This window comes from Loxodonta africana, chromosome 11 (genome assembly GCF_030014295.1).
Source record: "Loxodonta africana isolate mLoxAfr1 chromosome 11, mLoxAfr1.hap2, whole genome shotgun sequence".
NCBI lineage: Eukaryota > Metazoa > Chordata > Mammalia > Proboscidea > Elephantidae > Loxodonta > Loxodonta africana.
Genome location: NC_087352.1, coordinates 12,890,289 through 12,916,706, shown reverse-complemented (window position 1 = coordinate 12,916,706; position 26,418 = coordinate 12,890,289). Strand labels below are relative to the sequence as shown.

General features: G+C 44.9%; 1 protein-coding gene across 1 annotated transcript in view; it reads right to left on the bottom strand.

Annotated features, from left to right (window-relative positions):
• Positions 1–2,028: 2,028 nt before the first annotated feature.
• The window catches only part of LOC100654766 (melanoma antigen preferentially expressed in tumors-like), a 56,513-nt gene continuing 32,123 nt past the window's right edge, over positions 2,029–26,418 (bottom strand). The window contains exons 2-3 of the mRNA XM_064293123.1: positions 2,859–2,979; positions 2,029–2,205 (exon numbers count right to left, since the gene is read on the bottom strand). Of these exons, the coding sequence (XP_064149193.1) occupies positions 2,029–2,205; positions 2,859–2,979 (298 nt within the window). The remainder of the gene's footprint in view (positions 2,206–2,858; positions 2,980–26,418) is intronic.

Here is a 26,418-nt window from a genome sequence, read left to right as displayed (position 1 = left end):
CATTTTACAAATGAGGAAACTGAGTCATGAAAATAACTCACTCAGGGTCAGGAGGGAAGCTGGGAGCTGCAGTGCAGGGTTCCTGTTCTCCCTGCACCTGCTGCCTCCCATCGTGGACATGCAGGCATGCTCATGGGTGCACCAAAGCCCCTGGAAGGTCAACCAGGAACCAGACAGTCTATTCCCTGAGGGGAGGAAGATGAGGCCTGAGCCTGGGGAGGATCTTTGCTTTTCACTGCATTTCTTTGCCGTTTAAAATTTTTTAATACACTTATCATAAATATAATGTAAAAAAACAACAGAAAACCTCAGCCATGCCAAAAGGAAAAGAATGTAAGCATTAAAAAAAAAAAAAGGTTAAAAATAAAGCACTAAGTACTATTATAAAAGAAATATAAACGGACCGTTAAGATAACAATTTTGGGGAAAAAAATCCCATAATGTATGAACAATGGGAGTAATCCAACGACACTGTGACAAAAACCTCTATAAACTCACTATCCAATGCAAGATTTATGATATTAAACGTTTTCAACGAAAATTTTGTATGAAGACGTTTTAAATGCTTTTTTTTTAAGGTTTTTAACTTAAAAATCATCTACTGAAAAAAAATCGTCTACTGTACAAAAGTAGGAGCATGAAGATAAAGAAATGGTGAGAGACCTATCTATGTTTTCACAATTTACAAGTACTGTGGACGTTTGATACCAATAGTTTCAACATATTCCCTACACAAACCCGTGCATCTATAGATATATTACTGTTGAAAAGCAAACACCCCCCCAAAAAATATGAGAGCCCCCAAATGTTACTTTATAACTCGCTTTATCCCCTAACACGGACCATGCAAGGTCGCTGTCTGCGCGCGTCCCCGCCCGACCCGCTGCAGCCGGTGTCATCGTCTCCTTCGCGCCTCAATGCGGACGTTTCCAAATGTCCGTTTTCACTCAAGACCACGATGGAAACACCGTCCGCGCTCCTGGACCCACTCCAGGACGATGCACACGGAGGGAACCCCGGCCACAGGGGGTCTGCTCTGAGACGCCCGAGGCCGAACTTCCCGAAAGAGGGACCTGGGTTCCGGGAGGGGGAGACTCGGGAAGCCCTGTCGGTCACTCGGGAACAGGCGGCTCAGAGCCAGACACAGAGCACAGCCTCCTCTGGGACAAGAATCTGAAAGACACACAGATCCTGCACCAACCTGGTGCAGTCCCCACACTTGGGCATGTATGGACCCCCCAAGCCGTCACAGCCCCCCTCCACCCGCATGCCTACCCCCACAGACTACCAGCTCAGACCACCAGGCGGCCCACATGGCCGGTATAGACACCGGCCTGAAGGCCTTGCAGGAATACATGAACCGGCTGGACACTTGGTTGTGACAGCACAGGGAGTGCTACCCCACCACTCACTCAACTCCCGCTGGGGTACTGCGTGGGGGTGGGACCGGGTGGCCTTCCAGCCCCCCCAGACCTAGCCCCTCCTGGTGCTTGCGGGGGTTCACCAGGTATGAGGCCTCCTCCTACCTGGTGCTGAGGGGGTTTCCAGGTGGGCCCTCGCCTTCCTGCTGCTGGGGGAGTCTCCAGGTGTGATGCCTCGCCCCTCCTGGTGCTGGGGGGCCTCCAGGTGTGAGGTCCTGCTCATCCTGGTGCTGGAGGGGCCCGAGGACCCCGAGCTGCTGTTCCCGACGCCGGGCCGACTCGGTGCAGATTCCTGGGCTCTGACCTGAGACCTCTGGGTTCTGAGCTGTGATGTGGGTTCTGAGCTGTGATGTCGCTTCTGAGCTGGGATCTCCGGGGTCTTGGTTCAGGGTCGGGTCCTCTGGGTTCCGAGAGCACCCTGGAGGACCATGCTGGGGGCAGGGGCAGGGCTGCGGTCTTGTGGGCAGGAGAGAGGGAGGGGAGGCACATGGTGGTGCCAGGAAGAACACAGTTTGAGCTGCACCTTTATTGGAGGAGGACACAGTGGGTGGGCTTTCCGACAGCGCGGGGAGAGGAGCGGTGGAGGGGGGAGTCGGCAGGCAGGGCCTCACTCGCGGTAGTGTGGCCAAGTCTGGATGATGTTGTAGAGCTCGTCGCCCGGGGACGTTGCCTGCTGCACATCCCGGTGTCCTTTGACCTCGTTTCGGGGGCTCAGGGCACCCGATGCCGCGCCGCAGGCCAGCTGATTCTGGGCCGCCCTGAGGGCCCGGGCCGGGGGCACCCGCTCTGGGGGAGGCAAAGGCAGGGGTGAGGCCGGGGTTTCCATGGAGGGTGGAGGCTCAGTGTGTGTGTGTGTGTGTGTGTGTGTGTGTGTGTGTGTGTGTTTCCGGGGGGGCGGTTGGAATCAGGGCCCAGATTAGGGCTCTGCCACTCCCTAACAGTGATTTACCCTTTCTGTGCCTCAGTTTCCTCATCTGTGCCTGGCACAGAGTAAACCCCCACCCGGCAAGCATCATAATGGTTATTGCTCCTTCCCCCTCTTCAGCCTCAGACCTCTGGGTCCCACCCAAAATAATAGCTGACATTTAACAAGCACTTTCTAGGTGCCTCACCTAAAAATAAATAAATAAATAATTTTTTTTTTTTTTTTTTTTAGGTGCTAGGCTGCTAACAAAAGGGTCGGCAGTTCGAATCCACCAGGTGCTCCTTGGAAACTCTTATGGGGCAGTTCTACTCTGTCCTATAGGGCCGCTATGGGTAGGAATCCACTGGACAGGACTGGGTTTGGTTTGTTTTTTTTTTTTTCATCCAAACGAGGAAAGGAGGCTCAGGAAGAGGTTGCAGAGCTTGTAGGTGGCAGAGCCTCTCCACCAACACCCCTGCTGCCGCCACCCCCCAGGCCCCATGGCAACCCCCTGCCCTGCCCCAGTCACTCACCCATGAAGTGCCCATGAAGCTGATGCCAATGAACATGGGGTTCCAAGTGGGTCCTGAGTGGGCGCCCTTGATGTTCCAGCCCTGGCCCTTGTACAACAGCCTATCTTCACCAATCAGGAAGCTGTGGGGGTGGGGAGGGCACAATTAGGGGTCAAGGAGGGCTTCCTGGAGGAAGATTCCATCCCCCTCCTCCATTCATCCCCCTGTTCGTGCCGCTCACACACAATTTCCCCAGCACCCCCCTTCTCATCTCCTAATCTTCCATCCTACTAATAATGGCAGTGGCCATTTGAGTCCCTGCATGTGTCAAGTACGGCCCTACATGCACCTTATTTCATCCCCATAGTCACTACGGCCTCCATTTATAGACAGAATCAGAGAGGTGAAGCCACCTGCCCAAGGTCACACAGCCAGGCAGGGGCAGAGCCAGGACTTGACTCCCACCCACATGGTCATATTTCTTGCTCTTTCCTGCCTCCAGGAGGATTTGTTCAGCTCTGATTTTGCTGAATCGTCACGCAGCTGCCCTCTAAGGTAGGTACTGTTGTTATCCCCATGTTAAGCTGAGGAAGAGGAGACTCAGAAAGTGAGGGGGCTTGCCCAAGGTCAAACCACCCGGAACTCTTCACTGAGAAGCTCTGCCCCCCTACCCCAGCCTGCTTCCTGGCCTCTGGGTCCACCTGGGTGATGGCATCGGGGCCTCAAGGGTTAGGGTTGCACATTCCATTTCCTCCTATTCCTGACCCCCCTTCCTCCTCTGTTGCTCCAGGTAAGTAGACAGCAATTGTTGTGCCTTGGAAGGCTGCTTGCAAGCTCTTAGGATCCCAGGAACTACCCAACATACTAGGAGGTAAACAGAGGCACTAAACATGTTATTAGCCCAGCTAACTGGGATGTCCCGTGAAACCATGACTCTAAACCTCCAAACCAAGGAACAAAATCCCATGAGGTAGTTGGTTGTGCATAAGCAGCCTCAGTAGCTACTCTTTTTTTCTTTTTTGGTCATTGTTGTAAATATGTCTATCACACAACTTTGGCCACCTCACCTTTTTACAGGTGTACAATTTACTGACAACACTTAAAATAACTGACTATGCAATCCTACCCTTAATCAATGTGATTTTTCTATCACCATAAACCATAACTCAGTACTCCATAGGCAATAACCCTCCCTTTCCCCCTCCCTCCCAGCCGTAGTAACCACTAAGAAAAGTTGGTCTCTACATATTTGCCTTTTCTTGTCTTTTTGTTTAAGTGAGGCCATAAAATATTAGCCCTTTTTTGATTGACTTATTTCCCTCAGCATAATGCCTTCAAACTCCATTCATATCGTAGCATGTATCAAGACTTCATTTTTCCTACTGGCTGTGAAGGATAAAATCCTGAGCTGGAAGAGCTGTGAATACCCTTGGAGGCATCTGAACTTCTCTGAGATGGGTTTTCAGATTCCCGGGCCCCACCTTAGCCCTACTGAGCCAGCGCCTAGAGGTGGGGCCAGGGAACCTGCATTTTAAATAAACTGTCCAGGTGAATATGATATTCACCAACGTCTGGGAGCCTGTAGTGTTCCAGCTTCCCCTCCCACCGTGCAAACGCTTGTGCAGGTCCCCAGCCTACTGCACAGAAAGGGAAGCTGGTGGGCGTGGGCCCCAGAGGCAGATCTGACCACCTGGCCGATGTTTGGGCTCTCACCTCCCACATGACCATCAGAGGGCGCCTGTGAAAACCTAAGTCAGTACCCTCTCAAGAATTAAAACCTTAAGTCCTCACCATGGTCCACAGACACTTGGACACAGTGCCCCCCCCCCCACTTGCTCCTGGACATGATGTGAACCCAGCAGGCTGAGGTCTCTGCACGCTGAACAGCCTCCAGAGCGAGGAGGGCACAGGTGAACAGCGTACAGCTGCTGGACATGGCGGGCAAGGCACCCAGGGATGGTCAGGAACTTGCCCTGGCCTGGCCACCTTCATCTGCTGAGGTGGAGCAGCCGGCTGCAGGGGGGTCTTGCTTCACACTCTGGTGGGAGTTCTGGATCAGGTCACCCTGGAACCAGACTCCACTTCCTGCTCTGGCAGGGCCAGAATAGGATGTGGTGCGGTCAGGTCTGGGTGTGGGGGCAGGGAGGAGCCCATGAAAATGCCAGGGGGCCGCTCACCCAAGGTGGGAATGGGGATGGGGAGGAGCGCACAGGCCTCTTGTCACTTTGCCCTGTGGTTTCTGGAAGACCCAGGGCCTGGATTCCCACCCTCTATTCTCTCTTCCATGGGTATGGATTGGACAATTACCAAAAACTTACCACAGAGAGAGGCCCAGGGCATTGGAACATCCCCTACTCTTTCCTAGGGGAGCTAAGGTGACAGTGGCTCCCATTTCTAAACACTTCTGACATGTCCAAGCCCGATGTCATTTAACCCTTGCAGCAAACTGAAGAGGTGAGAATTGGGAAGCCCATTATGTAGCTGGATAAACTGAGGTTGGCAGAGGAGAAGTCACATGCTGAGATGGGGAGGAAGTAGAGCCTGGTGGTCCAGAGCCAGGCTGCCTGTGTTTGAATCGGGCCACTTTCTACTGTGTGAGCTCCCTTAAATGACTTAACCTTTCTGTGCCTCAGTTTCCCCACCTGCATAATAGTAAAGTGTCCAACTCATAGAGTTGATGTGGGGATTTAAGGGGTTGACAAGGGTGGGGTCACTTAGTGCCACATCAGCACCCCTGGGACTCGAACTCCAGTCTGTCTTTGGTATTAAGCCACTAGCAGTTCCATTCTGCAGGGAGAGAAACAGGTCTGGACAGGGACAGCCACTGGCCCAGGGCCACCAAGTGGGTTGGATCATCTGTTGGGGCAGAGGGCTTTCCTGGGGCTTCTGCCCCGCCCAGGCCCCCTTTCCCAGTCCTTCCTGCAGCACCACGATGAATACAGACCCTGAGTCCCAGATCAGGGAGTACTGATTTATTCTTCTTTCTACTTTAGTGGATTAAAGAAAATGACAAAAGTAACACATGCTAGCTGTAACAAGTGGGATTGATACAAATGTTCATCACTTGTGTCCCACCCCTCTAGCCCCGCCCGTCTGAGGTAACCAATGAGAACAGTGCGGTGTGTTTGCTTGTATGGTATTTTCCATGATCCCGTAGATCATGCTCATACTTATGTTAGCAGGGAATGGTGCACCAGGCATCGGCATCTCTAAGCCCTTTGTATAAACCTCTCATCACATGCTCACAACAAGCTTGTGAGGTAGAGGTTATTATTAATCCCCTTTTACACTCAAGGAAACTGAGGCCAAGAGGGTTATCACACCAGGGGAGGAAATGGAGGAGCCAGGATGTGGCTACAGACTTCCCGGTGTCAGAGATTAAGCTCTAAACCATATCCTGCTTCCTACAAACTTATATAAGGACATATCTTTTTTAAAAAAACAAAATCAGAACCATGCTCTGCAATTTACCTTTTGTCACCTAATATTTGATGGACATCTCTCTAGGTCTACATATTTAATTTTAATCTACTTTTCTAAGTGTTGTTCTTGTTAGGTGCCATCGAGTCAGTTCCAACTCATAGTGACCCTACGTACAAAAGAACGAAACCCTGCCTGGTCCTGCGCCATCCTCACAATCTTTTCTATGCTTGAGGCCATTGTTGCAGCCACTGTGTCAATCCATCTCGATGAAGGTCTTCCTCTATTCTGAAGACTCTCTACCAAGCATGATGTCCTTCTCCAGTAACTGGTCCCTCCTGATAACATATCCAAAGACTGTGAGATGCAGTCTCACCATACTCGCTTCTAAGGAGCATTCTGGCTGTACTTCTTCCAAGACAGATTTGTTTGTTATTTTGGCAGTCCATGGTATATTCAATATTCTTCACCAACACCACAATGCAGAGAGGTCAATTCTTCTTCCGTCTTCTTTTTTCATTGTCCAGCTTTCACATGCATATGAGACAATTGAAAGCACCATGGCTTGGGTTGGGCACACCTTATTCTTCAAGTTGACATTTTTGCTTTTTTAACACTTTAAGAGGTCTCTTGCGGCAGATTTACCCAATGCAATGCGTCTTTTGATTTCTTGATTGCTGCTTCCATGGGTGTTGATTGTGGATCCAAGAAAAATGAAATCCTTGACAACTTCAATCTTTTCTTTGTTTATCATGTTGTTGCTTATTGGCTCAGTTGTGAGAATTTTTGTTTTCTTTATGTTGAGGTGTAACCCATACTAAATGAAGGCTGTGGTCTTTGATCTTCATCAGTGAGCCTCTTCACTTTCAGCAATCAAGGTTGTGTCATCTGCATGACACAGTTTGTTAATGAGTCTTCCTCCAATCCTGATGCTGCATTCTTTTTCACGTAGTCCACCTTCTCTGATTATTTGCTCAGCATACAGATTGAACAAGTGTGGTGAAAGGGTAGGACCCTCACACGCACCTTTCCTGACTTTAAACCAAGCAGTGTTCCCTTGTTCCATTTGAACAACTGCCTCTTGATCTATGTACAGGTTCCTCATGACCACAATGAAGTGTTCTGAAATTCCCATGCTTCACAATGTTATCCATAATTTGTTATGATCCACACAGTCGAATGCCTTTGCATAGCCAGTAAAGCACAGGTAAATGTCCTTCTGGTGTTCTCTGCTTTCAGCCAGGATCTATCTGACATCAACAATGATATCCCTGGTTCCACGTCCTCTTCTGAATCCGGCTTGAATTTCTGGTAGTTCCCTGTCTATATACTGCTGCAGCGGCTGTTGAATGATCTTCAGCATAATTATACTTGCCTGTGATATTAATGATGTCGTTCAATAATTTCCACATGCAGTTGGATCACATTTCTTAGAAACTGGCATAAATATGGATTTCTTCCAGTCAATTAGCCAGGTAGCTGTCTTCGAAATTTCTTGGCATAGATGAGTGAGCACCTCCAGCGCTGCATCCTTTTGTTGAAATGTCTCAATCGGTGTCTTGTCTGTTCCTGGAGCCTTGTTTTTCACCAGTGCCTTCAGTGCAGCTTGGACTTCTTCCTTCAGTATCATTGGTTCCTGATCATATGCTACCTCCTGAAACACTTGACAGTCAACTTTTTGGTTATGTATTTCTTCCATCTTCTTTTGATGTTTCCTGCTTCATTTAATATTTTCCCTGTAGAATCCTTCAATATTGCAACTCGAGGCTTGAATTTTTTCTTCAGTTCTTTCAGCTTGAGAAACACCAAACATGTTCTTCCCTTTTGGTTTTCCAACTCCAGGTTTTTGCACATGTCATAATAATACTTTATCTTCTCGAGCCGCCCTTTGAAGCCTTCTGTTCAGCTCTTTTACTTAACCATTTCTTCCATTTGCTTTATATCTACTTGACATTCAAGGGCAACTTCCAGTCTCTTCTGACATCCATTTTGGCCTTTTCTTTCTCTTCTGTCTTTTTAATGACCTCTTGCTTTCTTCATGTATGATGTCCTTGATGTCATTCCACAACTCGTCTGGTCTTCGGTCATTAGTATTCAAGGCATCAAATCCATTCTGAAACGGTTTCTAAATTCAGGTGGGAAATACTCAAGGTCATACTTTGGCTCTCGTGGTCTTGTTCTAATTTTCTTCAGTTTCAACTTGAACTTGCATATGAGCAATTGATGGTCTGATCAACAGTCAGCCCTTGGTCTTGTTCTGACTGATGATATTGAGCTTATCCATTGTCTCTTTCCACAGATGTAGTCTTTCTAAGCAGTTACACAATATTTCATGGTATAAGTTCACCATAGTTATGTAATCTTTTCCTTTTTGAAGGCTTTCCATTAAGCACAAAATATTCTTGGGCATAAAGCCTTACAAGCTGGAGCATTTATTTATTTGTTTTGTCTGTTGTCTATTTTTTTTTTATTATTATTGTGCTTTAGGTGAAAGTTTACAGAGTAAATTAGTTCATCATTAAATGGTGTTATGGATTGAATTGTGTCCCCCAAAATGTGTATCAATTTGGCTAGGCCATGATTTCCAGTATTGTGTGATTGTTCACCATTTTGTCATCTGATGTGATTTTCCTATGCATTGTAAATCCTACCTCTATGATGTTAATCAGGTGGGGTTAGAGGCAGTTATATTAATGAGTCAGGGCTCAATCTACAATATTAGGTTGTATCTTGAGTCAATCTCTTTTGAGACATAAAAGAGAGAATTGGGTAGAAAGACAAGGGGACCTCCTATCACCAAGAAAGCAGAGCAGGGAGCATGCACATCCCTTTGACCCAGGTTTCCTGCCCCAGAACCCAAAGAGAGAAAGACTTCCCTTGGAGCTGGTGCCCTAAATTGGACTTCCAGCCTATTAGGCTGTAAGAGAATAATTTTTTTGTTGTTGTTAAAGCCATCCACTTGTGGTATTTCAGTTATAACAGCACTAGTTGACTAAGACAAACAGTTAATACACAAAATGTTTTGTGACATTGGTTGCCAACCCTGTGATATGTCAACACTCTCCCCTTCTCCACCCCAGGTTCCCTGCTTCCATTCGTATGGTTTTCCTGTTCCTTCCTGCCTTCTCACCTTTGCTTTTGGGCTGTTGTGAACTATGAAACATGTCCCTCATGTGTGTTATTCTCGGCCCTATAGACCTGTCTAATCTTTGGCTGAAGGTTGAACCTCAGAAGTGACTTTAGTACTGAGGTAAAAGAGTGCCCAGGGGCCATACTCTTGGGGTTTCTCCAGTCTCTGTCAGACCAGCAAGCCTGGTCTTTTTTTTTTTTTTGTAATTGTGAATTTTGTTCTACATTTTTCTCCTGCTCTGTCCAGGACCCTGTATTGTGATCTCTGCCGGAGCAGTTGGCAGTGGTAACCAGGCACCATCTAGTTGTTCTGGGCTCTGTCTGGTGGAGGTTGTGGTAATCGTGTGGAGCACTTATTGATTATAGATATAGATGTTCTGGGTCAGAGACTATACATGTTTGGAATGTTAATAGATATTACCAGATTGTTTTCCTCCAAAAGGCTGTTAACAATGAATGTTTCCACCAGTAATGTATACAAAGTCTCTCTGCCCCTCTCCAAAAAGTGGGTGTTAGGACTCCTTAAATTTGTAGGTAGAATGTGATATCTCATTGTAATCTTAATTGGCTTTTTTTTTTTTTTTTTACCACACAGGAGATTGAGCATTTTTCTATGCTTGCTGCCCATTTTGATTTGCTCGTCTGTCAATCGTGTGTTTATAGCCATTGCCCATATTTTTCTGTTGGGTTGTTTGTCTTTTTGTTATTAATTTGCAAAATAAAAAAAAAGAGCCCCATAACTAGGATTGTTGAGTTGTTGGGTCCATACATTAAAATATTTTGTGCATCCGTCTACCACGGCCTCCACCAGACTGAGTCTAGTATAATGAAATGGTGCCCAGCTACCACCACTGACTGCTCTGACAGGGATCACAATAAAGGGTCCCAGACAGAGCTGGAGAAAAATGTAGAACAAAATTCTAACTCAAAAAGAAAGACCGAACTTGCTGGCCTGACAGAGACTGGAGATATCCTGAGAGTATGGACCCCTGACACCCTTTCAGTTCAGCAATGAGGCCACTGCTGAGGTTCACCCTTCAGCCAAATATTGAAGAGGCCCGTGGAACAAAATAAGACTAAAGGGGCGCACCAGCCATGGGGCAGGGCCTGGAAGGCAGGAAGGAAGAGGAAAGCTGGTAATAGGGAATCCAGGGTTGAGAAAGGGGGGTGTTGACATGTCATGGGGTTGTTAACCAATGTCTTAGAATAATGCGTATACTGTTTGATGAGAAACTAGTTTGTTCTGTAAACCTTCATCCAAAGTTCAATAAAAAAAAATTTTGTGTGTGTGTCTCAGTTATTTTTAAAAGTAATAAAGTACAATGTACACATAGAAAGATGCACAAAGTGTAAGTGGAGAGTGCTATTAATTTTTACTAGGTGCATATACCCATATATTCCGCACCCAGGTCAATAAATGGAGCTACACTTTAAATTTTCATAGATATTGCCAAATACCATCCCAGAAAGGTTTTAGTATTTATCTTCTCTTGCAATGTAATCAGTATTAAAATGCTTCACCAGTTCAAGTTCAAGGGATAGAGTCTTATTATTGTTTCAGTTGCATTTCCCTAAGAATTAGAGAGGTGATTTTTTGTTTGTTTACACATTTATGGCTGATTGCATTTCTCTTACTATTAACTATTTCCTTTATTTCCTGTTGGGCTGTTGTATACTAGGGATATCAACCCTATGTCTGTCAAATATGTTGAAAACCTTTTCCTCCTAATCCTATTTTTTCATTTTATAATTTTTATTGTGCTTTAAGTGAAAGTTTACAAATCAAGTCAGTCTCTCACACAAAAACCCATATACACCTTGCTACACACTCCCAGTTACTCTCCCCCTAATGAGACAGCCTGCTCTCTCCCTCCGCTCTCTCTTTTCGTGTCCATTTCGCCAGCTTCTAACCCCCTCTACCTCTCATCTCCCCTCCAGGCAGGAGATGCCAACATAGTCTCAAGTATCCACCTGATCCAAGAAGCTCACTCCTCACCAGCATCCCTCTCCAACTCATTGTCCAGTCCAATCCATATCTGAAGAGTTGGCTTTGGGAATGGTTCCTGTCCTGGGCCAACAGAAGGTCTGGGGGCCATGGCCACGGGAGTCCTTCTAGTCTCAGTCAGACCCTTAAGTCTGGTCTTATGAGAATTTGGGGTCTGCATCCCATTGCTCTCCTGCTCCCTCAGGGGTTCTCTGTTGTGTTCCCTGTCAGAGCAGTCATCAGTTGTAGGCGGGCACCATCTAGTTCTTCTGGTTTCAGGATGATGTAGCCTCTGGTTCACGTGGCCCTTTCTGTCTCTTATCGCCTTGTGTCCTTGGTGTTCTTCATTCTCCTTTGATCCAGGTGAGCTGAGACCAATTGATGCACCTTAGATGGCTGCTTGCTAGTGTTTAAGACCCGAGACGCCACTCTTCAAAGTGGGATGCAGAATGTTTTGTTAATAGATTTTATTGTGCCAATTAACTTAGATGTCCCCTGCAACCATGGTCCCCAGACCCCTGCCCCTGCTACGCTGGCCTTCAAAGCATTCAGTTTATTCAGGAAACTTCTTTGCTTTTGGTTTAGTCCAATTGTTCTGACCTCCCCTGTACTGGGTGCTGTCTTTCCCTTCACCTAAAGTACTTCTTATCTACTATCTAATTAGTGAATATCCCTCTCCTACCCTCCCCCTCCCCCTCTCATAACCACAAAAGAATGTTTTCTTCTCAGTTTAAATTATTTCTCAAGTTCTTATAATAGTGGTCTTATACAATATTTGTCCTTTTGCAGCTGACTAATTTCACTCAGCATAATGCCTTCCAGGTTCCTCCATGTTATGAAATGTTTCACAGATTCCTCACTGTTCTTTATCGATGCATAGTATTCCATTGTATGAATATACCATAATTTATTTATCCATTCATCCGTTGATGGACACCTTGGTTGCTTCCATCTTTTTGCTATTGTAAACAGTGCTGCAATAAACATGGGTGTGCATATATCTGTTCGTGTAAAGGTTCTTATTTCTCTAGGATATATTTCAAGGAGAGGGATTGCTGGATCGTATGGTAGTTCTATTTCTAGCTTTTTAAGGAAGCGCCAGATCGATTTCCAAAGTGGTTGTACCATTTGACATTCCCTCCAGCAGTGTAGAAGTGTTCCAGTCTCTCCACAGCCTCTCCAACATTTATTATTTTGTGTTTTTGGATTAATGCCAGCCTTGTTGGAGTGAGATGAAACCTCATTGTAGTTTTGATCTGCATTTCTCTAATGGCTAATGATCGTGAACATTTCCTCATATATCTGTTAGCTACCTAAATGTCTTCTTTAGTGAAGTGTCTATTCATATCTTTTGCCCATTTTTTAATTGGGTTACTTGTCTTTTTGCAGTTGAGTTTTTGCAGTATCATGTAGATTTTAGAGATCAGGCGCTGATCAGAAATGTCATAGCTAAAAACTTTTTCCCAGTCTGTAGGTAGTCTTTTTACTCTTTTGGTGAAGTCTTTGCATGAGCATAAGTGTTTGATTTTTAGGAGCTCTCAGTTATCTAATTTTTCTTCTATGTTCTTTATAATGTTTTCTATACTGTTTATGCCATGTATTAGGGCTCCTAAGGTTGTCCCTATTTTTTCTTCTATGATCTTTATCGTTTTAGATTTTATATTTAGGTCTTTGATCCATTTTGAGTTAGTTTTTGTGCATGGTGTGAGGTATGGGTCTTGTTTCATTTTTTTTGCAGATGGCTATCCAGTTATGCCAGCACCATTTGTTAAAAAGACTGTCTTTTCCCCGTTTAACTGTTTTGGGGCCTTTGTCAAATATCAACTGCTCATCTGTGGGTGGATTTATGTCTGGATTCTGAATTCTGTTCCATTGGTCCATGTATCTGTTGTTGTACCAGTACCAGGCTGTTTTGACTACTGTGGCAGTATAGGTTCTAAAATCAGGTAAAGTAAGGCCTCCCACTTTGTTCTTCTTTTTCAGTAATGCCTTATACATCCGGGGCTTCTTTCTCTTCCATATGAAGTTGGTAATTTGTTTCTCCATCTCATTAAAAAATGTAGTTGGAATTTGGATCGGAATTGCATTGTATCTATAGATTGCTTTTGGTAGAATAGACATTTTTACGATGTTAAGTCTTCCTATCCACGAGCAAGGTATGCTCTTCCACTTATGTAAGTCTCTTGGTTTCTTGCAGAAGTGTACTGTAGTTTTCATTGTATAAGTCTTTTACATCTCTGGTAAGATTTATTCCTAAATATTTTATCTTCTTGGAGGCTACTGTAAATGGCATTGATTTGGTGATTTCCTCTTCGATGTTCTTTTTGTTGGTGTAGAGGAATCCAACTGATTTTTGTATGTTTATCTTGTATTCCAATATTCTGCTGTAGTTTCAGTAGTTTTCTGGAGGATTCCTTAGGGTTTTCTGTGTATAAGATCATGTCATCTGTAAATATACTTTTACTTCTTCCTTGCCAATCTGGGTGCCCTTTATTTCTTTGTCTAACCTGGTTGCTCTGGCTAGGACTTCCAGCACAACGTTGAATAAAAGCGGTGATAAAGGGCATCCTTTTCTGATTCCCGATCTCAATGGGAATGTTTTCAGGCACTCTCCATTTATGGTGATGTTGGCTGTTGGCTTTGTATAAATGCCCTTTATTATGCTGAGGAATTTTCCTTCTATTCCTATTTTGCTGAGAGTTTTTATCATGAATGAGTGTTGAACTTTGTCAAATGCCTTTTCTGCATCAATTGATAAAATCATGTGATTCTTGTCTTTTATTTTATTTATGTGGTGGATTACATTAATTGTTTGTCTAATGTTGAACCATCCCTGCATACCCGGTATGAATCCCACTTGGTCATGGTGAATTATTTTTTTCATATGTTGTTGAATTCTATTGGCTAGAATTTTGTTGAAGATTTTTGCATCTACATTCATGAGGGATATAGGTCTATAATTTTCTTGTGGTGTCTTTACCTGGTTTCGGTATCAGGGATATGGTGGCTTCATAGAACGAGCTTGGTAGTATCCTGTCCTCTTCTATGCTCTGAAATACCTTTAATAGTAGTGGTGTTAACTCTCCTCTGAAAGTTTGGTAGAACTCTGCGGTGAAGCCACCCGGACAAGGGCTTTTTTTTTTTGTTGGGAGTTTTTTTATTTCCTTTTCAACCTCTTCTTTTGTTATGGGTCTATTTAGTTGTTCTACCTCTGTTTGTGTTAGTTTAGGTAGGTAGTGTGTTTCTAGGAATTCATCCATTTCTTCTAGGTTTTCAAATTTGTTTCAGTGTGGTTTTTCATAGTACTCATATATGATTCTTTTAATTTCAGTTGGGTCTGTTGTAATATCGCCCCTCTTATTTCTTATTCGGGTTATTTGCTTCCTCTCCTGTTTTTCTTTTGTCAGTTTGGCCAGTGGTTTATCAATTTTGTTGATTTTTTCAAAAACCCAGCTTTTGGTCTTGTTAATTCTTTCAATTGTTTTTCTGTTTTCTATTTCATTTAGTTCAGCTCTAATTTTTATTATTTTTTTTCTTCTGGTGCCTGTGGGTTTCTTTTGTTGCTCTCTTTCTATTTGTTCAAGTTGTAGGGATAATTCTTTGATTTTGGCCCTTTCTTCTTTTTGGATGTGTGCATTTATTGATATAAATTGGCCCCTGAGCACCGCTTTTGCTGTGTCCCAAAGGTTCTGATAGGAAGTGTTTTCATTCTCGTTGGATTCTCTGAATTTCTTTATTCCATCCTTAATGTCTTCTATAATCCAGTCTTTTTTGAGCAGGGTGTTGTTCAGTTTCCAAGTGTTTGATTTCTTTTCCCTGCTTTTCCTGTTATTGATTACCACTTTTATGGCCTTATGGTCAAGAAGATGCTTTGCAATATTTCAATGTTTTGGATTCTGCTAAGGCTTGCTTTATGACCTAATATGTGGTCTATTCTAGAGAATGTTCCATATGCACTAGAAAAGAAAGTATAGTTGGTTGCTGTTGGGTGGAGTGTTCTGTATATGTCTACAAGGTCAAGTTGGTTGATTGTGGCATTTAGATCTTCTGTGTCTTTATTGAGCTTCTTTCTGGATGTCCTGTCCTTCACCAAAAGTGGTGTGTTGAAGTCTCCTACTATTATTGTGGAGCTGTCCATCTCACTTTTCAATGCTGATAGAGTTTGTCTTATGTATCTTGCAGCCCTGTCATTGGGTGCAAAAATATTTAATATGGTTGTATCTTCTTGGTGTATTGTTCCTTTAATCATTATATAGTGTCCTTCCTTATCCTTTCTGATGGATTTAACTTTAAAGTCTATTTTGTCAGAAATTAATATTGCCACTTCTGCTCTTTTTTGATTGTTGTTTGCTTGATATATTTTTTTCTGTCCTTTGAGTTTTAGTTTGTTTGTGTCTCTAAGTCTAAGGTGTGTCTCTTGTAGGCAGCATATAAACGGGTCTTGTGTTTTAAATGCATTCTGTCACTCTCTGTCTTTTTATTGGTGCATTTAGTCCGTTTACATATGAATTTAGTGCTGTCATTTTGATATCTTTTTTCGTGGGTTGACAGTTTCTTTTTCCCTCTTGATTTTATGTGCTGAGTAGATTTTCTTTATATATATATATATATTTAATGTTACATATAACAAAGCCAAGACACACAACAGAGTGGTTTAGATACTATCAGTAGATAGCATTAGTATTTTGATAACTGTATCCAGGGAACACTTGGTCTGGGTTGTTCTGTTTGTGTTTCTTCCTGTCTTCTGAGTGTTGAGTCATCTGCTGATCTGTGTCAGAGTCAGAGTGCTGGATCACATCCTGCACTAAGCTTTATTGATTACTTTCTGGAATCAAAGCCGATTTTCTACTTAAAGATAATTTTGTCTCCTTGTGCAATTGTTCAAAATCTAATGCCTTAAATGTAGACTGAATCTTCAATTTTATTTATATGCATTGTGCTGACCATTGCATAAATGGTTAATGTGCTCAGTTGCCAACCAAAAAGTTGGAGGTTCAAGTCTACCCAAAGGTGCTTCAGAACAAAGGCCTAGCAATCTATTTCCAAAACATCAGACACTGAAAACCCTATGGAGCAGAGGCACACATGGGCTCTCCGTGAGTTGGAATCGACTTGATGGCAACTGTTCAACTGGTTTTTAGTTTTTTTTTTTTAATAATTTTTATTGAGCTTTAAGTGAACGTTTACAAATCAAGTCAGTCTGTCACATATAAGCTTATATACACCTTACTCCGTACTCCCACTTGCTCTCCCCCTAATGAGTCAGCCCTTCCAGTCTCTCCTTTCGTGACAATTTTTCCAGTTTCTAACCCTCTCTACCCTCCTATCTCCGCTCCAGACAGGAGATGCCAACACAGTCTCAAGTGTCCACCTGATACAAGTAGCTCACTCTTCGTCAGCATCTCTCTCCAACCCATTGTCCAGTCCCTTCCATGTCTGATGAGTTGTCTTCGGGAATGGTTCCTGTCCTGGGCCAACAGAAGGTCTGGGGACCATGACCGCCGGGATTCCTCTAGTCTCAGTCAGACCATTAAGTATGGTCTTTTTATCAGAATTTGGGATCTGCATCCCACTGCTCTCCTGCTCCCTCAGGGGTTCTCTGTTGTGCTCCCTGTCAGGGCAGTCATCGGTTGTGGCCGGGCACCATCTAGTCCTTCTGGTCTCAGGATGATGTAAGTCTCTAGTTCATGTGGCCCTTTCTGTCTCTTGGGCTCATAGTTATCATGTGACCTTGGTGTTCTTCATTCTCCTTTGATCCAGGTGAGTTGAGACCAATTGATGCATCTTAGATGGCCGCTTGTTAGCATTTAAGACCCCAGACGCCACATTTCAAAGTAGGATGCAGAATGTTTTCATAATAGAATTATTTTTCCAATTGACTTAGAAGTCCCCTTAAGCCGTAGTCCCAAACCCCCACCCTTGCTCCGCTGACCTTTGAAGCATTCAGTTTACCCCGGAAACTTCTTTGCTTTTGGTCCAGTCCAGTTGAGCTGACCTTCCGTGTATTGAGTATTGTCCTTCCCTTCACCTAAAGTAGTTCTTATCTACTAAGTAATCAGTAAATAACCCTCTCCCATCCTCCCTCCCTCCCCACCTCATAACCACAAAAGTATGTGTTCTTCTCAGTTTATGCTATTTCTCAAGATCTTATAATAGTGGTCTTATACAATATTTGTCCTTTTGCCTCTGACTGATTTCACTCGGCATAATGCCTTCCAGGTTCCTCCATGTTATGAAATGTTTCACAGATTCCTCACTGTTCTTTATCGATTCGTAGTATTCCATTGTTTGAATATACCACAATTTATTTAACCATTCATCTATTGATGGACACCTTGGTTGCTTCCATCTTTTTGCTATTGTAAACAGAGCTGCAATAAACATGGGTGTGCATATATCTGTTCGTGTAAAGGCTCTTATTTCTCTAGGGTATATTCCGAGGAGTGGGATTTCTGGGTTGTATGGTAGTTCTATTTCTAACTTTTTAAGAAAACGCCAGATAGATTTCCAAAGTGGTTGTACCATTTTACATTCCCACCAGCAGTGTATAAGAGTTCCAATCTCTCTGCAGCCTCTCCAGCATTTATTATTTTGTGTTTTTTGGATTAATGCCAGCCTTTTTGGAGTGAGATGGAATCTCATCGTAGTTTTAATTTGCATTTCTAAATGGCTAATGATCGAGAGCATTTTCTCATGTATGTGTTAGCTGCCTGAATATCTTCTTTAGTGAAGTGTGTGTTCATATCCTTTGCCCACTTCTTGATTGCGTTGTTTGGAGTAGATTTTCTTTATATATTGTCCTTTCCTCATATTTGTTGTTGTTGATTTTGTTTCTGCTGAGTCTCTATTTTTCCCTTGTATTTTATTTTGATGAGTAGGATAGTTTGTCTCCTTTGTGGTTACCTTATTATTTACCCCTATTTTTCTAAATTTAAAACTAACTTTTATTTCTTTGTATGACCATATCTTCCTCTCCATATGGAAGGTGTATGATTACATTTAGTCCCTCTTTATTATTTTAATGTTGTCTTCTTTTACATAATAACATCGCTGTTACCCTGTTTGGGGCTTTTTTTTTTTTTTTAATAATCTTGCTTTTTTTTTTTTGGATTTCCCTGTCTGGGTTGACTTCTAGTTGCTCTGCCCAGTGTTCTAGTCTTGGGTTGATACCTGATATTATTGATTTTCTAACCAAAGAACTCCCTTTATTATTTCTTGTAGTTTTGGTTTGGTTTTTACAAATTCCCTAAGCTTGTGTTTATCTGGAAATGTCTTAATTTCACCTTCATATTTAAGAGACAGTTTTGCTGGATATATGATTCTTGGCAGGCAGTTTTTCTCCTTAAATTTTTTAAGTATGTCATCCCATTGCCTTCTTGCCTGCATGGTTTCTGCCGAGTAGTCCGAGCTTATTCTTATCGGCTCTCCTTTGCAGGTGACTTTTCGTTTATCCCTCGCTGCTTTTATAATTCTCTCTTTATCTTTGGTTTTGGCAACCTTGATTATAATATGTCTTTGTGACTTTCTTTTAATATCTACCTTATGTCAAGTTCGATGAGTATCTTGGATAGCTATCTTCTCATCTTTCACAATATCAGGGAAGTTTTCTGCCAACAAATCTTCAACACTTCTCTCTGTATTTTCTGTTATCCTTCCCTGTTCTGGTACTCCAATCACTCGTAGGTTATTCTCTTGATAGAGCCCCACATGATTTTTAAGGTTTCTTCATTTTTTTTTAATTCTTTTATCTGATTTTTCTTCAAATATATTAGTGCCAAGTGATATATCTTCAAGTTCAGAAATTCTAGCTTCTACTTGCTCAATTCTGCTCCTTTGACTTTCTATTGAGTTGTCTAATTGTGTAATTTTATTGTTAATCTTCTGAATTTCTGATTGCTCTCTGTCTATGGATTTTTCCAGCTTATTAAGCTTTTCATTATGTTCCTGAATAATCTTTCTAGTTTCTTCAGTTGCTTTATCTGTGTGTTCCTTGTCTTGTTCTGCATATTGCCTCATTTCCTTCCTGATGTCTTGAAGGGTTCTGTATATTAAACTTTTGTATTCTGCGTCTGGTAATTCCAGGAATGCACTTTCATCTAGAAGATCCCTGGATTCTTTGTTTTGAGAGCCTGTTGAGATGATCATGGACTGTTTCTTTATGTGACTTGATCTTGACTGTTGTCTCCAAGCCATCTATAAGTTATCGTATTAGTTTATGCTTGTTTACTATGTCGTAGCTGCTTGCTTTGTTTGTTTTGGTATACCCCTATAGGTTGCTTGAGTGAGCTAGCTTGATTATTTTCGCCTTTGGAGCTCTGGTGTCCTGTCCCCAGCTGGCTAGAGCTGTTATGAAGTACGTCAGTCTAGAAGCCCATTCAGTTTTCTTGTATGAATTCAGCTCAGGTTTCCAGGTAGCTGATCATCAAGTGTGTAGTATAGGCTCTGTCCTACAGTCTTAGAGGGGCAGGGGTGATTGGCGTATATACTGGTATCTGATTGCAGCAGGGGGGTCACGCTCTGAACAAGGCAGGGGGCTGAGAACCAACCCCCAAGTGTCTCTAAGGGAATCGCGTCTCTGTTCCCTAGAGCTGCTGGTGGGTGGATTCTGCAGAGGGACCATGGGCACCCCAAGTTTTTGGTTGTAAGGACTAGGAGGTACCAGCTATCTTTGGACCTCTGTTGCGGGTGGCTGCGTGACCTGCGTGGAGCTACCAGTCCTTAGGTCCATGATGTGGGTAGGTGAGGACCTTGTTTAATAGGCAAAGCAATGTGAAACACCCACCTCTCCACTGCACAGCTGAAATGGTTGGAGTTTGCCAACAAGGGCCTATTCTCCCAAAATAGGCCCACACAGGTCCATGCAGAAAGGAAAGGTGCTCAAGGTCCACGGACGGTTTATGCCTGGACAGGAGCTGCTTCTGTCCTGAGCTTTCCCAGTTAATGGAGCCAGCAAATTATCTTTTCCCCCCAGTTCCAAATTTTTTCTTTCCCCAAGGCCGGGAGGATGGCTGTAGATGCTCACCAGGGTCTATCTCAGGCCTAGGGATTCAGCCACTAAAGCTGGCTTGGGGTTGGTGGGGGGTGCGGTAAAATATCCGCAAGTACTTAGCTTTTGTTGAGAGCGCCCTTCTGCTCAGGTTCTGGAGGTGTGAGTGGGCTGTGTGGCTGGCTGCTTCTCCCTGAGGAAACTGCGGCCCAACGCTAGGACCAGCCTGCTGCCACCGCAGCCTCTCCGGGAATGGTGCCTGAGGGCTCCCTGCGATTCAGGTCTGGCAACTCCTCTCCGCTTCTGAACCGGCTCTTCCTTCCCCTGCCCCTCAGTTCGTTGTCTAAGCTTGCCTTTGAAGCTCAGGGCTCCCAGCTTGTCACAAAAATACTCGTTTCACTTGTTTTTTGGGGTCTTTGTGGTAAAGAGGGCTCGATGGAAGCGTCTGTCTATTCCGCCATCTTGGCCCCGCCTCTTCTAATCCTATTTTTAAAATCTATTTTTCTGTTATTGTTTCTGTGTTTCCTGTATTGCCTTAAGAAAGATAAAACCCTGTAGTTATGATCCCAAATGCTGGTATCCTTTGGAGTTCTCTGAGTCAGAGATTCTCCATCTTGTTGCAGAAAGATACCACCCAGGCATGTGATCCCCCCTCCTCCTCTTCCCCAGGAGTTTCCTTGTGCTCTTCCCCTTGTGGCTGACCCCCTGCACCACTAGCCTCTGGCAGACCTCCTGCTGTGGTGGGTCACCCCCAGCACGTGGCTATCAATGTGCCCGCCCCAATTAATAGCTTTTTGTGCAACACTGCTATCTCCTGGTCATATCGTTTTCCTTCGTGAGCCCCAAACTCCCTCACTACAGCAAGTACAGGTGGGATCACAGGTGAGACCAGCTGGGATGGGGAGACAGAAAGAAGACATCTTTAGGAAGGGAGATGAAGTCCACCTGGGACCACAGCATGGCTGCTGTCTTGCTTCCCTGGGACCAACACAAACTCTGTGTCTCCCATATACCCCTGTGGGCTCAGGGCTATTGCTGTGCAAGCCAGCGCCGTGTGTGGGGACAGTATCTACAGCTTCTTGGAGCTGTGGTGTGATGAAGAGACCATCCTGCCCTGAACCAGAACCTCCTGAGTCTTATGTCCCTCAGGAAAAAAATATATATATATATTGTGAAGTTGAAAATTCAGAATGTAAAGTCTCTCCTTGCCCATCTCCAGCATCTTCACTAAATGAAGACCTTGGATCCCCAAGGGGAGAACAGGAAGAGGAAAAAGTGGCAGGGAGGGCATCTAGATGCCTCCCTGGAGCCTGGCAACACTGGAATTCTAAGGTATAAGGAGGAATAAGAGGTATTGTTCTGTAATAAAGCAGTATTAAGATATCTGTCTTAGAGTGTGATGAGGTTAAATCTCTCCTTTCTAGATTTCTTGGATTCAAAAAGTTGGATAGTTATCAAAGAGGAACTTTTATCTGCCTTTGTGGAAAAGACAAGCATCTAGTCAGTGAATTCGGCAGTGGAGGTAGGACCACAGAGCCCTGATTCCCATCCACGGCCACCACCTCATTCAGGGTCCTTGTCAACTTCCAACCAGATTTCTGTGATTGTTTGGTTTCCTAGGTCAGGACTGTGGCCTTCTGTGGAAAGTGAGCTGCCTGCCTTGTCGCCCAATTCACTCAGGCCCCCCAGGGGCCCAGGGGCCCATTCTGCTTCTGTTGTTGTTAGTTGCTGCCAAGTCGATACTAACTCCTGATGACTCCAGGTGTGCAGAGTAGAACTGCTCCATAGGGCTTTCAAGGCTGTGACCTTTCAGAAGCAGGTTGCCAGGCCTGTCTTCTAGGTGCTTTTAGTTGGTTCGAACTGCCAGTAGTCGAGCTGCTAGTAGTTAAACACTTAGCCAGGCCTGCACATAACAAACACCACTACCCAGGGACTCCTACTTCGCCTCTACCCTAGACAAAAAGGGCCTCCCAGTACTCTTGCTTCTGAGCCATATGGCTTCCACAAAGAACAAGGCAGAGCTGTTCCAGCCTGCTTCTCATTAGGAGAAAGTCAGAGACATGAAGGGAAAGTCCTGCAGGTCTGAGGCCTGAGTCACCTGTCAGGATTCAGACACCCCAGGTGTGGACAGGTGTCTCAGGTGCCCCTGCCTGTGATCTGCACCTCCTCAGGCAGCCTGAGCACTCTGCCTTCTTGGGCTCCAGGTCGTTCTGTCAACACGTGGGAAACGTTGGGAGCTAGAGAGAGAAATGTCCTCTCGAGAGGTATAGGAAGCCTGAGGCACCCAGCCCCATGTAGTTCCTGCACGTGCTGCAGTTTGGTGGGGGGTTGCAGGTGCCACCACTGGAGTAGGGGTGAGGTAATGAAATCTCTGCGTCACTGAAGAACAGCTTTGTTACTCTGAGCCCCTACTCGGCTTCAACCACTCCCCAGAAACTCCCATTTCTCGTAATTCTTTTGATGGCCTGATGTCTGTGATTATATCATCTTTTTATTCAAACATGGCTTCATTATTACAAAATGTGAATTGATGATTCTTGAAACACACACTTATGAGTATGTGGATTACCATTTTCGAGTCAGGGCTTAGTACTTGATCTGGTTCTTGTCCTTTTCAAAATGAAGACAGTCCAAAGAGATTTGTGAAGTCCTGGAGTTGTGAGCAGAGTCCCAGTGGTGCAGTGGTTAAGTGATTGGCTGCTAACCGAAAGGTCAGCAGTTCAAATCCACCAGCTGCTCCTTGGAAATCCTATGGGGCATTTCTACTCTGTCCTATAGGTTAGCTATGAGTCGGAATTGACTCAACAGCAACCAGTTTGGTCTTTTGGTTTGGAGTTGTGGGGAGGGGTAGCCCTGGCCCTTGACATCTAACTTTCCCAGGGCTGTAGAGAGGGCCTCCAGCTCAGATCCTATCTTCCTTCTCTCTATTCATCAGCTCAAAGCCTGATCCACCAGAATGACGACCAGCAGCTGCAGGCTGGGTAAGTAGGACTCCATCCTGCCTCCCCCAGGCTGCTCAGATCGACTTCCCCTGCAAACTCTCCCCACCCCCACCCCCACAGCAGCATCTGCCCCAGTGTCTTCAGCTGCTCCTGTGCCTCCTCTCCTACCTCTCCCTGTGCCTTCCATCTCTCCTCTCCCAGCCTCTCTCTTTTCTCCCTGTTTCTCTTCATGTCTCTCTGCCTCTTCTTTTTCCATCTCCACATCCCATCCTACTTCCCACTCTGCCTTCTCCTCCCACATTTCCTTGTCTCTCTCAGTTTCTCCCTAACTTGAATCTTCTCTCCTGTCTTTTCTCTTCCTCTTGCCTCTCCTTGTCTCTCCCACTCTCTTCTTCTCTACCATACTCCCTCCACCCCATATCTGCGCATCCAGTGCTTTTACAGAACCACAGTTAAGATCCTCTCTCTCACCCACTGATTCACAAGCCCAACCAGGAGAACGGTGACCAGCAGCTACTTGTTGAGTAAGAAGGACCCCAAAGGAACCCATGTCCAGACTTCACAGATTCTTCCCAGCCTGCAGGTCCAACCATACCTCTCCCCTGCTCCCCTCACACACAATATACAGCATCTTCCCAGTCACTGCTGCCCTCCCCACTACTCAGAGAGCATCTCTTCATCTCACTGCAGTCTCTTCACCACTGAAAACTTAGGTGCACACCTAATGCTCAGCTCATTTCAGAACATCACTGCCTTCTCTCCATTACCAGGGTTGCAATTTCCTAGGTGCCACAGCTCATATACGCCCGAGGTGCTAGATCCCACCCCAAAATAGCTTCAAACCTCTCCTGAATCTTAGCCAGAACCAAATCCAACCAAAGTCTTTCCTGCCTTCCCTCTCCCGGCTTCATCCTCATTGCCCTTCCTCCCCCACAGCTGCTGTTGGCATCCTCACCCTTCTGTGGGCAGGTACAGGTGTACTCACAGGTGAGAGCAGTGGGAATGAGGGGAAGGGAGGTGGGGGAGGGGATTCACGTGGACCACAGCATGGGTGCTGTCTTGCTTTCTTGGGGCCAACACAAACTCTGTGTCTCCCAGCTGATCCCAAAGACTCAGAGCTGTGGCTGTGTGAGCAGGCACCCAGTTGCAGAGGCCGGATCTACAATCCCTTGGAGCACTGCTGTGACTATGGAATCATTGAACCCCTGAACCTGACCCGCCACTGTGGCCCCAGGTGCACGTTCTGGCCTTGCTTTGAGCTCTGCTGTCCTGACACTTATGGTTCCCAGAGGATATATGTTGTGAGGTTGAAGGTTCGGGGTGCAAAATCCCAGTGCACCTCCTCACCTATCTCCAGGTTCTGTAAAAAGTAAAGACCCTACCTTATTCAAGGTGAGAACAGGAAGAGGGGGTGTAGCAGGGAAGGGATCTGGATGTCAGGTCCCTCTGGCATGATGACCCCAAGCCCTGCATGTCCCCCTCCCTCTCTGTATTTCTCTAGTTTCTCAGTCTCGATCTCTCATTTTCTGCAGCTGAAGATGGACGGCCACATTACCTACTGATGTTGCCTCCCTGGAGTCTGGTGACACTGGAAGTCTAAGATAAAAGTATTAACGGGAGCCGTGGTTCTGTAACAAAGCAATAATAAAACACACGCCCTAGAGGCTGGTGAGGCTGCATGTGTCCTCTCTGGATTTCCTTGCAGTAAGTTGCTGGATAACTAACAAAGAGGAGATTTTTCTGCTTTCGTGGGATAAGCAAGCACTTAGTCAATGAATTTGCCAAAGGAGGTAGGGGCACAGGGCCCTGACTCTCATCCATTCCCTCCACCTCATTTAGGGCCCCTGTGAGCTTTCTACTAGTTTTCTGTGATTCTTTTGTTTCCTAGATTAGGGCTGTGGCCTTCTACTGACAATGAGCTGCCTCCCATTGGCCTCAGCACACCCTGCCCTGCCTGAGTCCCCATTTGCTTGTACTCTAGGACAAAAAGAGCCTGGAGGCCGAACATGCCCAATACAGGTAGGGGTGCAGGACATTGTTTGATAAAGAGTTTGAATGGCCTTTGTGTGGTTCCTGGGAGATAACCACTAAACCTGTACAATGAAGAATTTGGCTGGCCTTTGTCCCAGGTTCCCAGGAGGTAACATCTAAATCTTAGGTTTTCCTGAGTGACTAGGCTGTCTTTATTATTCAAATTGGGCCCTTCAGGCCACACTTGATAATTTACACTACCCAGGTGACTCATGGTTGGATTACCCTGGATAGTTTTCGCTAAGGAGATGACTCAAGACACAAAATTGTTGCACCAGAAAGACCAACTATATTACTAGAAGGTTGCAGCTTTGATCTACATGATATTTAACGCAACCCATGCAAAGGGCAGGGGGCTGGAGATTGAGTTCAGTCACGTAGCCAATGATTCAATCAACCGTCCCTATGTAATCGAGCCTCACTAAAGACTCTGCCAATAGAAGTGCAAGTGAGCTTCCATGATTGGCAGTATTCTGTATATTGGCACACAGTAATGTGCTGGAAGAATGACGGTGATATCTTATGACTCTTCAGGGTGAGGACAATGGAAATTTTTTTGTTTGTGACCCTCCTGGGCCTTGCTCTATTTGTATCTCTTTTTGACTGTTTGATCTGTATTATTTTGCTATAATAAACCTATGGTCATACATATAGGGCTTTTCTGTGTTCTGTGAGTCCTTTCAGAGAATTATCAAACTTGAGGGAGTCGTGGGAGCCCCTAATTTCCTGCTGGCTGATCATAATTCAGCGTGGCGCTGGGGGCCTCTGAACTGTGGCTGGTGTCTTAAGTGAGGGCAGTCTTGTGGAAGACTGTGCCCTTAACCTGTGAAGTTTGGCCTAATTCAGGTAGAGCAAGATCTGCTAGAACAACTCTCACTGAAACATGAGGTTTGGAAAGAGAAAGAATGAGAGGCAGGGGATGAGGAATCTTTGATTCCTGGGTGGCCACAGGGGCATCCACAGTATGGAAAAGCAGGCAAGCTGCAATCAGTCACTGGAGGTAAAAGTTACCTATAGATCCAGGGCAAAGTCATAGAAGCTTCACAGAGACATCCAAATTCCCTGAAGAACCGAGCCACTGGGCTG